The 15,365-nt window shown below is 38.8% G+C and overlaps 1 protein-coding gene across 7 annotated transcripts in view; it reads left to right on the top strand.

Annotated features, from left to right (window-relative positions):
• CEP95 (centrosomal protein 95) overlaps positions 1-15,365 on the top strand; it is a 74,959-nt gene that overhangs the window by 11,504 nt on the left and 48,090 nt on the right. For 5 of the 7 annotated variants that reach the window (XM_022589177.3, XM_022589180.3, XM_022589174.3 and 2 more), the window contains 4 exons: positions 12,086-12,217; positions 12,978-13,171; positions 14,707-14,819; positions 15,014-15,143. In XM_022589177.3, the coding sequence (XP_022444885.2) occupies positions 12,086-12,217; positions 12,978-13,171; positions 14,707-14,819; positions 15,014-15,143 (569 nt within the window). The remainder of the gene's footprint in view (positions 1-12,085; positions 12,218-12,977; positions 13,172-14,706; positions 14,820-15,013; positions 15,144-15,365) is intronic. The other 2 variants (XM_022589179.3, XM_022589175.3) reach the window with 2 other exon arrangements.

Here is a 15,365-nt window from a genome sequence, read left to right on the forward strand (position 1 = left end):
CATATTTCCAACAGCCCCTGCTTATACACAGTAAACCTGAATATCTCTCAGGCCTGTTTTGAGACTCTCACCTTGCCCTCCTCCAGCCATCCCACTTCCTGTTCTGCCCATCTTGGTTGTCTTGCTTTTCTCTTGGCATCATATAGCTTCTTTTTTCTTTTCTTTTTTTGGCTGTGCCACGCAGCTTGCAGGATCTCAGTTTCCCGACCAGGGATTGAACCTGGGCCACGGCAGTGAAAGCCCAGAATCCTAACCACTAGGCCACCAGGGAACTTGCAACATCATATAGTTTCTTTTGTTGGAATGCTCTTCCTTTCTCTTTCTGGCAAACTCACTCTATACAAAGCCCAACCTCTGAGGCTCTGTATTCCTACATTGTGGTCTTCTCACCTTGACTATTATGTAAACTGTGAGTTCCAGGGACAGTAGCAACCTCATATTCATTCAGCAAATACTTATTTAATGCCTTCCCTTTGCCAGGCAGTGGTGATACAGTAGTAAACAGAAGAGACACAGACACAAATCCCTTTCCTTATAGAACATATATTCTACTTGTGGAGGCAGTCAATAAATAAGACAAGTGAAATGTCTAATAAAATTATTCATGTTCGTCTTAGTATTCCAAAAATTAGCAAAACATTAGGCCCACAATAAGTATTTTTTTTTTAATGGAAGAACAGGAATGCTAGAGTAGAATTAAGTACATTAAATTATGGGAATCAAGTGGCCTGTATTCTCTTCCAGACTCTGCTACTGGCTGTGTGACTTTGGACAAGCCCCTTATCTTTTCTGAGCCTCCGTTTCTTCAAGTGTGAAATTAGAGAATTAAACTAAACCATCTTTGAAATCCCTTTCAGCATTAACACTCTAATTCCAAGGAATAGACACACCATTCCAAGGAATTGTGTTCGAAGAACCTATGTCTGGGAGGTCAGACAGTAAGCCAAAGACATTTACTTGCCACTGGGATGGGCAAAGTAGCAGAATGACCAGAGTCAAGTGTAGGTAATGCAAGAATGTTTCTTCAAGGTAGAGAGTCAGATGAAAGGGATGGTGATTTTAGAAATGGTGTTCTGTGATAGCAAGTGCCATGTAGAAAGGTTATATCTATAAAAAGTGAATTATTATTTTCCGATTTTAACTTCAGATTATAATGCAATTAAAAGGAAAAAAAGAAATGGTTGAGAGGGCTTCCCTGGTGGCGCAGTGGTTGAGAGTCTGCCTGCCGACACAGGGGACACGGGTTCGTGCCCCGGTCCGGGAAGATCCCACATGCCGCGGAGCGGCTGGGCTCATGAGCCATGGGTGCTGAGCCTGTGCGTCCGGAGTCTGTGCTCCGCAACGGGAGAGGCCACAACAGTGAGAGGCCCGCGTACCGCAAAAAAAAAAAAAAAAAAAGAAAGGTTGAGAGAAAAGCCAGGCTAAGGTGTTTGGGTTTGATGTCATATGGTAGCTTCCTTTTATATTTGGATTTAATTCATCAGATAAATGTCATCATATACATTCTTAGACATCTAATTTAGGCTTTAATTCCAGGACTATAAATCTTTCTTTTTTATTGCAATATAATTGACATATAACATTATATTACTTATACAGATGTACAATATGATTCTTCAGTAGTATGTATTGCAAAATGATTACCACAGTATGTCTAGTTAATATTCGTTACCAAAAAATTACAAACTTTTTTCTTGTGATGAGAACTTTTAAGATCTACTCTATTAGCAACTTTCAAATATACAACACAGTATTTTCTTCTTAAACCTTTTTTAAAATTGAGATATAGTTGATGTACAATATTATATGTTACAGGTGTACAGCATAGTGATTCACAATTTTTAAATTTTTATATTCCATTTATAGTTATTATAAAGTATTGGCTATATTCCCTGTGTTGTACAATATATCCTTGTATCTTATTTTATACATAATAGTTTGTACTTCTTAACCCCTTCCCTGTCTTGCCCCCTCCCCACTGGTAACCACTAGTTTGTTCTCTACATCTGTGTGTTTGTTTCCTTTCTGTTATATTCACTAGTTTTATTTTTTAGCTTCCACATATAAGTGATATCATATAGTATTTGTTTTTCTGTCTGACTTATATCATTTAGCATAATACCCTCCAGGTCCACCCATGTTGTTGCAAATGGCAAAATTTTCATTCCATTTTTACGGGTGAGTAGTAGTCCATTGTATATATATATATACACACCACATTTTCTCTATCCATCCTTTTTTTTTTTTTTTCATCCATTTGTTGATGGACACAGGTTGCTTCCATATCTTGGCAATTATAAATAATGCTGCTATGAATGTTGGGGGTGCATGTATGTTTTCAAATTAGTGTTCCCATTTATTTTGGATATATAACCAGAAGTGGAGTTGTTGGGTCATATGGTAGTTCTGTTTTTAGCTTTTTGAAAAACTGTTATACTGTTCTCCACAGTGGCAGCACCAATTTGCATTCCCACCCGTAGTGTACAAGGGTTCCCTTTTTTCCACATCCTCACCAGCATTTGTTATCTGTGGTCTTTTTTTGGGGGGGGGTCAACATATACTTTTTTTAATGTATTTTTTTATTAATTTTTATTGGAGTATAGTTGCTTTACAATGTTGTGTTAATTTCTTCTGTATGGCAAAGTGAATCAGTTATATGTATACATATATTTTCTCTTCTTTAGATTTCCTTCCCATTTAGGTCACCACAGAGCATTGAGTAGAGTTCCCTGTGCTATACAGTAGGTTCTCATTAGTTATCTATTTTATACATAGTAGTGTATATATGTCAATCATAATCTCCCAATTCATCCCACCCGCCCCCTTCCCCCCTTGATATCCATAAGTTTGTTCACTATATCTGTGTCTCTATTTCTGCTTTGCAAATAAGTTCATCTGTACCATTTTTCTAGATTCCACATGTAAGTGATATTATACAATATATTTCTCTTTCTGACTTACTTCACTCTGTATGACACTCTCTAGGTCTATCCACGTCTCTGCAAATGGCATTATTTCATTCTTTTTTTATGGCTGAGTCGTACTGCATTGTATACATGTACCACATCTTCTTTATCCATCCCTCTCTTGATAGACATTTAGGTTGCTTCCATGTCCTGGCTATTGTAAATAGTGCTGCAGTGAACATTGGAGTGCATGTATCTTTTTGAATTACGGTTTTCTCTGGTATCTGTGGTCTTTTTGATAGACATTCTGACAAGTGTGAGGTGATATCTCATTGTGGTTTTAATTTGCATTTCTCTGATGATTAGCGATATCGAGCATCTCTTCATGTGCCTGTTAGCCATCTGTATGTCTTTTTTGGAAAAATGTCTATTCGGGTCTTCTGCCTTTTTTTTTTTTTTTTTTTTTTTTTTTGCGGTACGCAGGCCTCTCACTGTTGTGGCCTCTCCCGCTGCGGAGCACAGGCTCCGGACGCGCAGGCTCACGGACCCAGCCGCTCCGCGGCATGTGGGATCTTCCCAGACCGGGGCATGAACCCGTGTCCCCTGCATCGGCAGGCGGACTCTCAACCACTGCGCCACCAGGGAAGTCCTTCTGCCCATTTTTTAATTGGGCTTGTTTTTTTTGATGTTGAGTTGTATGAGCCTTTTATATATTTTGGATATTAATCTCTTTGTCAGTCATCTCATTAGCAAATATTTTCTAATTTTAAAGGTTGTCTTTTTTTGTTTTTTTGTTTGTTTTTCTGGCCACGCTGCGTGGCGTGTGGGATTTTAGTTCCCTGTCCAGGGATCGAACCTGCACCCCCTGCATTGGAAGCACAGAGTCTCAACCTCTGGACCATCCCTAAAGGTTGTCTTTTTGTTGATGGTTTCCTTTGCTGTGCAAAATCTTTTAAGTCTAACTAGATCCCATTTGTTTATTTTTGCTTTTATTTCCTTTGCTTTAGGAGACAGAGCCAAAAAGATACTGCTACAATTTATATGTCAAAGAGTGTTCTGCATATGTTTTCTTCTAGGAGTTTTATGGTTTTTGGTCTTACATTTAGACCTATAATCCATTTTGAGTTTACTTTTGTATATGGTGTGAGAAAATGTTGTAATTTCATTCTTTTACATGTAGCTGTCTAGTTTTCCTAGCACCACTTATTGAAGGACTGTCTTTTTCTCTGTTGTATATTGTTGCCTCCTTGTCATAGATTAATTGACCTTCAGTGTGTGGGTTTATTTCTAGGCTCTCTATTCTGTTCCACTGATTTATGTATCTGGCTTTGTGCCAGTTCCATACTGTTTTGATTACTGTAGCTTTGTAGTATAGTCTGAAGTCAGGGAGCGTGAACCCTACAGCTCCTTTCTTGCTCAAGATTGTTTTGGCTATTCAGAGTCTTTTGTGTTTCCATACAAATTTTAACATTATTTGTTCTAGTTCTGTGAAAAATGTCATTGGTAATTTGGTAGGGATTGCATTGAATATGTGAATTGCCTTGACTAGTATAGTCAATTTAACAGTATTCTTCCAATTCTTGAACATGGTATATCTTTACATCTGTGTGTCATCTTCAGTTTCTTTCATCAGTGTCTTGGGTACAGGTCTTTTACCTCCTTAGGTAGGTTTATTCCTGGGTGTTTTATTCTTTTTGGTGCAGTGACAAATGGGGTTGTTTCCTTAATTTCTCTTTCTGATAGTTTGTTGTTAGTGTATAAAATTGTGACAGATTTCTTCATATTAATTTTGTGTCCTGCAACTTTACTGAATTCACTGGTGAGCTCTGGTAGTTTTCTGGTGGCTTCTTTAGGATTTTCTATATATAGTATCATGTCATCTGCAAACTGATAATTTTACTTCTTCCTTTCCAATTTAGATTCCTTTTATTTTTTTCTCTTGTATGATTGCTGTGGCTAGGACTTTCAATTCTATGTTGCATAAATGTGGTGAGAGAGGGCATCCTTGTCTTTTTCCTGATCTTAGAGGAAATGCTTTTGGCTTTTCACCATTGAGTATGATGTTAACTGTGGGTTTCTTACATATGGCCTTTATTACGTGGAGGTATGTTCCCTCTATGCCCACTTTCTGGAGAGTTTTTATCATAAATGGGTGTTGAATTTTGTCAAAAGCTTTTTCTGCATCTATTAAGATGATCCTTTGATTTTTATTCTTTCAGTTTGTTAATGTGGTGTATCACATTAACAAATTTGCAGATTCTGAAAATCTTTGCATCCCTGGGATAAATCCCACTTGATCATGGTGTAGGGTCCTTTCAATGCGTTGTTGGATTCGGTTTGCTAATATTTCATTGAGAATTTCTGCATCTATGTTCACCAGTGATTTGGGCCTGTAATTTTCTTTTTTTGTGATATCTTTGTCTGGTTTTGGTATCAAGGTGATGCTGGCCTCATTGAGTGAGTTCGGAAGTGTTCCTTCCTCTGCAATTTTTTGGAATAGTTTGAGAAGATTAGGTGTTAACTCTTCTCTACGTGTTTGGTAGAATTCAGCTGTGAAGCCATCTGGTCCTGGACTTTTTGTTTGTTGAGAGTTTTTAAATTAGTGATTCAGTTTCGTTACTGATAATTGGTCTGATCGTATTTTCTATTTCTTCCTGGTTCAGTCTTGGGAGATTGTACATTTCTAAGAATTTGTCCTTTTCTTCTAGGTTGTCCATTTTATTGGCATCTAGTTGTTTGTAGTAGTCTCTTATGATCTGTTGTATTTCTTTGGTGCTGGTTGTAACTTTTCTTTTTTCCCTTCTGATTTTATTGATTTGGACCTTCTCTCTTTTTTTCTTGATGAGCCTGGCTAAAGGTTTATCAATTTTGTTTGTTTTTTCAAAGAACCAATTCTTAGTTTCATTGATCTTTTCTACTGTTTTTTTTAGTCTCTATTTTATGTTTCTGCTTTGACCTTTCTTTCCTTCTACTAACTTTGGGTTTTGTCTGTGCTTTTTTTAGTTCTTTTAGGTATAAGGTTAGGTTGTTTATTTGAGGTTTTTTTGTTTCCTGAGGTAAGCTTGTATCACTAACTTCCCTCTTAGAACTGCATTTGCTACATCCCGTAGATTTTGGATTATTATGTTTTTGTTTTCATTTGTCTCCAGGTATTTTTTTAATTCCTCTTTGATTTCTTTAGTGATCCATTGATTGTTTAACAGCATATTGCTTAACCTCTATGTGTTTGTGTTTTTTGCAGTTTTTCTTGTAGTTGATTACTAGCTTCCTAGTGTTGTGGTCAGAAAAGATGCTTGATGTGATTTCAGTTTTCTTAAATTTACTGAGGTTTATTTTGTGGCCTAGCATGTGATCTATCCTGGAGAATGTTCCATGTGCACTTGAAAAGAATGTGCATGCTGCTTCTTTTGGATCGAATGTTCTGTACATCTATTAAGCCCATCTGGTCTAATGTGTCATTTAAGGCTAGTGTTTCCCTATTGATTTTCCGTCTGGATGATCTGCCCATTGATGTAAGTGGGGTGTTAAAGTCCCTTATTATTACTGTGTTACTGTCAGTTTCTTCCTTTATGTCTGTTAATGTTTGCTTTATGTATTGAGGTGCTTGTATATTGGGTGCATATCTATTTACAGTTATTATGTCTTCTTCTTGGATTGATCCCTTGATCATAATTTAATGTTCTCCTTTGTCTTTTGTAGTAGTCTTTAATGTCTGTTTTGTCTGATATGAATATTGCTACCCCAGTTTTCTTTTGTTTTCCATTTGCAGTGTCTCTCTCTCTCTCTATTTCCATATATATATGTGATTGTCTTAAGTTGCTGATCTCTCACCTTTTTTTTTTTTTTTTTTGCGGTACGCAGGCTTCTCACTGTTGTGGCCTGTCCTGTTGCGGAGCATAGGCTCTGGACGCGCAGGCTCAGCGGCCATGGCTCACGGGCCCAGCCGCTCCACGGCATGTGGGGTCTTCCCGGACCGTGGCATGAACCCGCGTCCCCTGCATCGGCAGGCGGACTCTCAACCACTGCACCACCAGGGAAGCCCTGATCTCTCACTTTTAAATGCATTTTAACAACCCTGCACCTGTACTTTCCTTCCTTTATGATTACTGTTTTTGATATTATATCTTACATCTGATTGTTTTGTGTATCCTTAACTGCTTATCATGGATATAAATGATTTTACTCCTTTTCTCTTTTAACCTTACTAACTTTGTGTGTGGATAATTTCCTACCTTTACTGTATGGTTGCCTTTAGCAATGAACTTTTTCATTTTGTAATTTTCACCTTTCTAGTATGGCCTTTTCTTTTTCACTTAGAGAAGTTCCTTTGACATTTGTTGTAAAGCTAGTTTGGTGATGCTGAACTCTTTTAGCTTTTGCTTGTCTGTAAACTTTTTGATCTCTCCATCAAATCTGAACGAGAGCCTTGCTGGGTAGAGTATTCTTGGTTGAAGGTTTTTCCCTTTCATCACTTTAAATATAGCCTGCCATTCCCTTCTGGCCTGCAGAGTTTCTGCTTAAAAGTCAGCTGATAGCCTTGTAGGAGTTCTCTTGTATGTTATTTGTTGCTTTTCCCTTGTTGCTTTTAAAGGTATTTTTAAATTTTTATTTATTTTTGGCTGCATTGGGTCTTTGTTGCTGCACATGGGCTTTCTCTAGTTGTGGTGAGCAGGGGCTACTCTTCGTTGCAGTGCAGTGGCTTTTCTTGTTGCAGAGCATGGGTTCTAGGCACCCAGGCTTCAGGAGTTGTGGCTTGCGGGCTCTGGAGCACAGGCTCAGTAGTCGTGGCATACAGGCTTAGTTGCTCTGCAGCATGTGGGATCTTCCGGGACCATAGCTCAAACCCGTGTCCCCTGCATTGGCAGGTGGTTTCTTAACCACTGTGCCACCAGGGAAGCCCCCCTTGTTGCTTTTAATATTCTCTCTTTACCTTTAATTTTTGCCCTTAGAACTAGAGTGTGTCTTGTAGTATGGGACTTCTCTGTGCTTCCTGGACTTGGCTGTCTGTTTCCCTTCCCAGGTTAGGGAAGTTTTCAGCTATTATGTCTTCAAATGTTATCAGCTCCTTTCTCTCTCTCTTATCCTTCTGGAACGCTTATAAATGCGAGTATTAGTGCATCTGATATTGTCCTAGAGATCTCTTAAGTGTTCTCATTTCTTTTGATTTCTCTTTAATTCGTTCAGCATCAGTGATTTCCACTACCCTGTCTTCTAGCTCACTGATCCATTCCTCTGTATCATTTAATCTACTTTAAATTCCTTCTAGTGTATTTTTCATTTGTTATTGTATTCTTTATTTCTAACTTCTTGTTCTTTATATTTTCTAACTCTTCATTAAAAACTTCTAATTTCTCATTCTGTGCATCCATTCTTCTCCCGAGTTCTTTGATCATCTTTATGATCACTACCCTGAACTCCTTCTCCAGTAGATTGCCTATCTCCACTTCACTTAGTTCTTCTTCTGGGGTTTTATCATGTACCTTTATCTGGAACATGTTACTCTGTTGCCTCATTTTGCCTAAGTTGCTATTTTTATTTTTATGTATCTGGTATGTTGATTATATTTCCCAACTTTGGAGAAGTGGCCTTTTGTTGGAAACGCCCTATGTGTCCCAGCAGTATGTCCTACCTGAGCTATATGCTCTAGCGGTTCCCCCTATGAGGACTGCATGGGTCTTTCTGTTGTGGTGGGCTGACTATGTGGGCAGTCTGGTATGCTTGGTTGGCCCCTGGGCCAGTTGGTTGCCTTGTGCAGAGGCTGCCAGCTGCTGGTTGGCTGGTCACGAGGTGGCTAACTGCATAACCACAGGGACCCCCGGGGCTTATACTGGCTCAGTGGTGCGGAGAGTCAGGGTCTAGAAGACTCCAGGGCTGTTGCCTGCCCACTGGTGGGTGAAGCCAGGTCCTTGGTTAGTGCTGGTCTACTGGCGGACAGAGCCAGGTCCTGGTTGCAGAGCCCAGGGTCCCAGAGCTTGTGTTGGATTGCTGGGGGTTGGGGGTGGGGGGGCGCAGTTCCTGATACAGTTGAGTATGGGGTCTGGGGTGTCCTGAAGCTTGTGTTGGCCTGCTGGTGGGCAAGGCTGTGGCCCAGCTGGTCCCAGCACGGGGTCTGGCCTGCTAATGGGCAGGCTGGGTCCATAAGTTGCAGGACTAGTTTTCTTTCTTTTTTTTTTTTAATAATTTTTAAAAATTAATTAATTAATTTGGTTGTGCCAGGTCTTAGTTGAGGCTCACAGCCTCCTTCGTTGAGGCTCACCGGCTTCTTAGTTGTGGCAGGCGGGCTTCCTTAGTTGCGGCTCACCAGCTCCTTAGTTGCAGCAGGAAGGCTTCCTTAGTTGTTGCATGGAAATTCTTAATTGCAGCGTGCATGTGGGATCTAGTTCCCTGACCAGGGTTCGAACCCGGGCCCCCTGCATTGGGAGCGCAGAGTCTTAACCACTGCGCCACCAGGGAAGTCCCGGGACTAGTTTTCTTGAGTCTCATGTCTGTCCCCTGGTGGGAGAAGCTGGTCCAGAGGCTAGAGCAGGCTCCCTGAAGGGCAGGGCCAGGGCCCAGTGGATTCTGGGACTGGTGCATGCCTTCTGGTGGTGAAGCTGGGTCCTGGGCCCTCTGGTAAGCAGGTCCATGTCCCAAGGCTGTATCTGTGGGCTCAGGGGCTCTTAAGGCAGCCTGTCTGCTGATGGGTGGGGCTGTGTCCCTGCCCAAGTTAGTTGCTTGGCCTGATGTGTCCCAGCACTGGCACCTACAGGCTGTTGGGTTGGGGCCATGTCTTGGCGCTAATGAGCTAGAGGTAGGATTCCACAATGGCGCTTGCCAGCACCAGGGTCCACATGGTAGAAGGAGCTCCTAAAAATGGCTGCTGCCAGTGTCTGTGTTCCCATGGTGAACTCCAGTTGCCTCTTGCCTCTCCGGGGAAGCTCTCTAAGATCAGCAAGTAGATCTGGCCTAGGCTCCTCTCAAATTACAGCTTCTGTCCTGGGTCTCAGTAGATTTTGTGTGTGCCCTTTAAGAATGAAATCTCTATTTCCTGCAGCCCTCTGGGATTCCCAAAAGTAATCTCCAGTGGTCTTCAAAGCCAAATGTTCTGGGAGCTCATGTTCCTGGTGCAGGCCCCCCAGGCTGGGGAGCCTATGTGGGACTCAAGACTTTGGCAGAACCCTTACAAAGTAATTGTTCTCATTTGTGGGTCACCCACTGGTGGGTATGGGACTTGACTATATTGCAAGTCTGCCCCTCCTAGCCATCTCGTTGTGGTTCGTTCTTTATGTCTTTAGTTTTAAAAGATCTTTTTTGGTAGGGTCCTGTCTTTTTCATCAATGGTTGTTCTGCAGATGGTTGTGATTTTGGTGTGTCTATGAGAGGAGGTGAGCTCAGAGTCTTTCTACTCTGCCATCTTGGCCATCTCCCTTCCTTAAACCTTTTATATAAGTAAGGAGAAATCCCTTCCTAAGCACCTTGTAACAGGATACACAGCAGGATCTCACCATTATGCAAATCTGGCCTGCCCCTGGGGCCAAGGCACCGCTGCTCTGTGACTGAGTGGGGGAGGGGGTAATGAGGCCTCTACAAGAATTGGGGTTTGCTTTATAGGTGGCGTGAGCCAGATTCCTTATGGAGGAGCCTGGGATGAGAGGCCTTTGGCACCCAGGGCACCCCCCCAATACAATATTAATGTAGTCACCATACGGTACATTACATCCCTATGACTTATTTTATAACTGGAAGTTTGTCTTCTGACCATCTTCACTCATTTGTTCTACTGAAGACCCCCTTTTTTTTTTTTTTTTTTTTTTGGTAAATGAGAGGTATTTACTATACAGATACTTAAATAATTGATTTTCTTTCTTTTTTTTTTTTTTTTTTCTTCTGGCTGCACCGTGCAGCTTGCAGGATCTCAGTTGCCTGACCAGGGACTGAACCCTGGCCATCGCATTGAAAGCTCGGAATCCCAGCCATTAGGCCACTGTGGAACTCCCTAATTGAAATATTATTAATGCTTACAGTAAAGAAGTTCACAATCTCTGCAGTAATAAAACAGTATGTTCTAAAACAGTCCGAAGATCATTGAGAGGAATTTGTGTAACTTTCAGTCTGACCAATTAAAATTTCCAGATGATAACTAAGCATGAGATTTTAGGAGAAATTCCATCAAAAAGAAAGAGCATATGAAATGGTTATTCAAGGAGCCGAAGAAAAAAATGGACCCAGATAAAAATGAATTAGTCTGTGGTCAAACTGATGACAAATTCAGTATAATGAAATTGAGGACCAAGTTGTGAACATTATGTCTTAGAGGATATTCATGTGAAATATGAAGTTATGTAGGGAAATTTACATACTTAAAACATTTTGGTATGAAAATGGCCATATTGCACTGGATTGTGGAAAAGGAGAGCCCAAAAAGATGTATTTGCAGATTTTTAAAAGATATCAGTTGAGTGTCAAAATTCTGAAAATACCGTATTTGGGAATAAGTTGTGTGGATTTGGGGATCTATACAAGGTGAATTTTTCTGTTTTTAGTGATTTTATCAGTTGACCGTATCGGTAAACAACGAGTTTTCAGGGTGCATTCTCATACTTTCAAAGTGAGGAGTAAGTTTACGGTGAAGTCTTTCATTAAACTGAAGAAGGGATAGATAAATAGAAAGTTATTTAGAGAGGGAAAGTCATTAATCCATTTTGTTTATGGGAAGTTTGTGTATTGTAGATTTCCAAGGGAGCAAAGTGGATATTCCCTCAATTTCAGAACTATTTTTAATGTAGCTCTCTGTGTACTAACATTATAGAGCTGATTCAAAATATTAAGCGTTTGAAAATTAGACAAAACAATTCGTTTGACCTACAAATCTTTGATTATGGTACCAGCCAAGATCTCTAGTTTAGAGATATACCCATGCAACAGTCAGCATTTCTGTTACAAGTCTGGCACCTATTTTTCTAAAGCAAAGGAATGAAACATTGTGTAAAACTTTGTTTTTAAGTTATGTAAATGATTCTGGGCTACAGAACTACATATTACTATCTGATAGTTATTAAAAGTAATTGGTATTTCAAGCAATCAGACCAACATAGTTCTATGATTTTGTCACTTCTGATGTTTTTATCCTCAGGGTATTAAACTCATAGCTTTTAGTCTAACATTCAGCAATAAAAAAGTTTTACTTTAATATTTTCTAGATGCCCAAGGTCCTAATGAAATGCAGTCTAAAAAAGCCTCAACCCTACCATGTTCTGACTCACATGAAGAAGTGTTGAACACTCCCTCATCTAGTTTTTTGTCCAAGAGTGGGACATCCTTTGTTGAAGACAGTGAGTAGTAATGCATTGAGTTCTTGAGACTATTGCTGTGAGTTGAAGACAATCGTTCTTGTGGCAGTTGCTATTAGCCTTTTTACTTTTGTTGCTCTACAATTAATGCGATTCATTTTGGTTTTATGTGACCTCATTTGTAAATGTTTGCTATTAATTATGAACTCGGATTTCTTCATAAGATGGTCTTTGGTCACATGTTTTGCATCCGCTATTTTATTTAAATCCTCTCCTCTCAAACAGACTTTAGGACAATAAGAGTCTGTTACGTTAGACTGATTAGATATCAGTTGGTGGTCTTCAAATTATAATAGCTTGAAAAATATTCTCAGTTTGTATTGTCTCTGAGGTTTTCATATGGTTAGTATTATATAAAGTCATTGTTAATGGCTAACTATTTTTATAACATGTGGATGAACCATAATTTATATAGCTATTCTTTAAGCCATTTAGGTTTTTAGTAATTTTTCATTGTTTTTAAATAACTTTAGGAAGCATTTTTATGATAATAACATTAAAATTGCATTCTTCCTGATTTAATTAGGTCCCTACTTGTTTACTGAGGATGAGTCCCTATTTTCATTGATTTTTAGGTGTGTTTTTTTTTCTTAAGTTTAAAATACATTTCTAAGTAGTGTGTGTGAACATGTTTGTATAGGGTATGTGTATATATAAAATGATACAGGATATATATATATATTTAAAAAATGGTTTATTTCTTAGAGTTCATCTTAATGTCCACTTTGATTTGTCCAACTAGCAGAAATTCCTTCTGTGGATATGATCCCAAACGCTAGGAAGTTAGGGGAGCCTATCCGATCAGCTATTCCTTTACATCCACCTTACCATCCTTCAGAGCCTCGAGCTCCCTGCCCCATAGGAAAAGAATACTTGCGTTCAAGTCACTGCTCCCCTACCGTGAATTCTACTGGAGAAGGCACAGCATTTTCTGTGGTAAGTGGAAAAGCTTGCTTTCAACTGGTGAAAAGTCTATAGATTTAAAAAGGTTTCTGCTAGAATTGTAGTCAAGGATACTGCACTAATCAGAGCACTGTACTTCTTAAAATTTACCTCTGCATATACTTGTATATTCTTACCCTAGGAAGATAGGGACAGGATGACTATGTAAACGGGGAAATAGTAAGAGCCAACACATACTGAGTGTTTATTTTGTGCCAGGCACAGTTCTGTCTAATTTGCAGGTATCGAAAAAATTTCTTCTTACAGCACAGCTCTCGAGTAGGTACTATTTATATTTCCCATGTGGAAGCTGAAATAGAGAGTTTAAGAATCTTGTCTGAGGTCACACAGCAATTGTAGAATTAGGATTAGAATTCAAGCATTCTAGTTTCAGTACCCATATTGTATGTCTCTAATTGAGTAATTGAAATGTTTTAACATATAGGAAAGTGTCAAAACTAATCTTTCATCCATATTCTTATTATCCAGCATGAACTACTGTTAACATTTTGGCCTATTAGCTTCCACTCTTTTCTTCTTTGAAAATAAAATCCTTTTTTACACAGTCATCCTTTTCCTATCTTTCTAGCAACAAGAACGCTCAGGTATATGCCAAGGGTAAATTTATAAACAATGATACACTCTCATAATTAAAAATTCATACAGTGCTGAAAAAGTAGTTAGCATTAGGTGACCATAATTCTAAACATTCTGTGCATCTATTTAGATAGGGGGGTGGATGGATAAAAAGAGAAAAAAGGGATCATAGGATAATGGTTACATTTGGGGAAGGCTTGCAGGGATGGTGGAAGGCCTTCTGAGTTGCTGGTAATATTCTTTTTCTCTACCTGGGTTGCAGTTAGGTGGGAATATTCTTTTTCAAATAATTCTTGAGCAGGACACTAACTTCAATTTTAAACGTTTTTTAAAAATGTGATTATATTATAGTTATTTACTAAACAGTATTAAATTTAATTTTACTTTAATAGAAGAAAAAGGTACTGAAGTGAAATTGAAGAGATTGTTAAACATCAAATGTTTCTTTACCACAAGAAATATTTTCTATAAGATTCCCTCTAAAGTTAAGAAATAAATTGTTTAAAATGTTGAGCTTATATTCATATTTTGGAGGTTTTGTCTTGTTTCAGTTTTGGACAGTTTCTATTGACTTCTTGATATGAAAGATAATGACTTTAATACTTTCCACTTGCGATTTGATCATTTTTTCATTGTCCACATGTAGCCGTAACCCCTACATTTTTATATTTGAGAACACCTCACTTGCATTTATATTTGAATGCAATCCTGAGCCATACTTTTTCTTGGAGTACAAGTTTATAGACATTGCTCCATCCTTTGGCATTGGGAATCAGTGGAGTGTTCTGACAAATGTGTGTCTTAAAAAAGCAAAACATGGAGAATGAAGGGATCTAGCTTTGTGTTACAGGTCCTCCCTTCCCATCACACCCAAAATGTTCTTCTTTTTGTGTCTCCTTATACCTCTTTCAAATCAACTCTGTTTTTAATAGGAACCAGATAATAGAGTTTTCTTAACTTCCAAGTTGTCTAAAGATGGCAAACAGGAAATGTATCCAGTTCAGGTCCAAGGCCCTAGGACAAGGAAGCTTCCCAAAGGAAAAAGGTAACATTACTGTAGGCTTCAATATTTACAGTCTGTCTGCAAAGGGATTTGAAGAGTTAAGGATATACTCTCCAAATTTTGCTGTGAAGACCAGTATGAAATATTTGGTAAAACATGTATTACAGTAGTTTTGAACTAAGTAATGTACATACACTTGTCTACTTAAATGTGTCACAAGGTCACTTTTATTACAGGTATGAAAACAGAACTGCAGTCTCATCCTGGGATTCACCTTTCTCCCAGAGGGCAGAAAAGAGGTTAACAGAACAAGAATTACATGCAGTATCAGAGAAACTATCTCAGCGCCTCTCTGAACTAGATTGGGCAAGTCTTGTTTTTTAATCTGTATTGAGGTCGCCATAGTTGGTGAGCATTTAAGTGATTTTACAATTGAAGGTGAGAGCTAAGCTAAGGTACTAGGAAGTTAGCTGCGTCTTACTTACTGAAAATCTTCCATAAGTCAAGCAGGTAGGACATAGGATGAGAAATTATATCCTAGCCTTTTATTATATAACCAAATTTGGTATAGATTTATCCAAATTTTTA

This window comes from Delphinapterus leucas, chromosome 19, assembly GCF_059928025.1.
Source record: "Delphinapterus leucas isolate spDelLeu-1000000601 "Yukka" chromosome 19, BTC_Dleu_Yukka2, whole genome shotgun sequence".
Taxonomy (NCBI): Eukaryota; Metazoa; Chordata; class Mammalia; order Artiodactyla; family Monodontidae; genus Delphinapterus; species Delphinapterus leucas.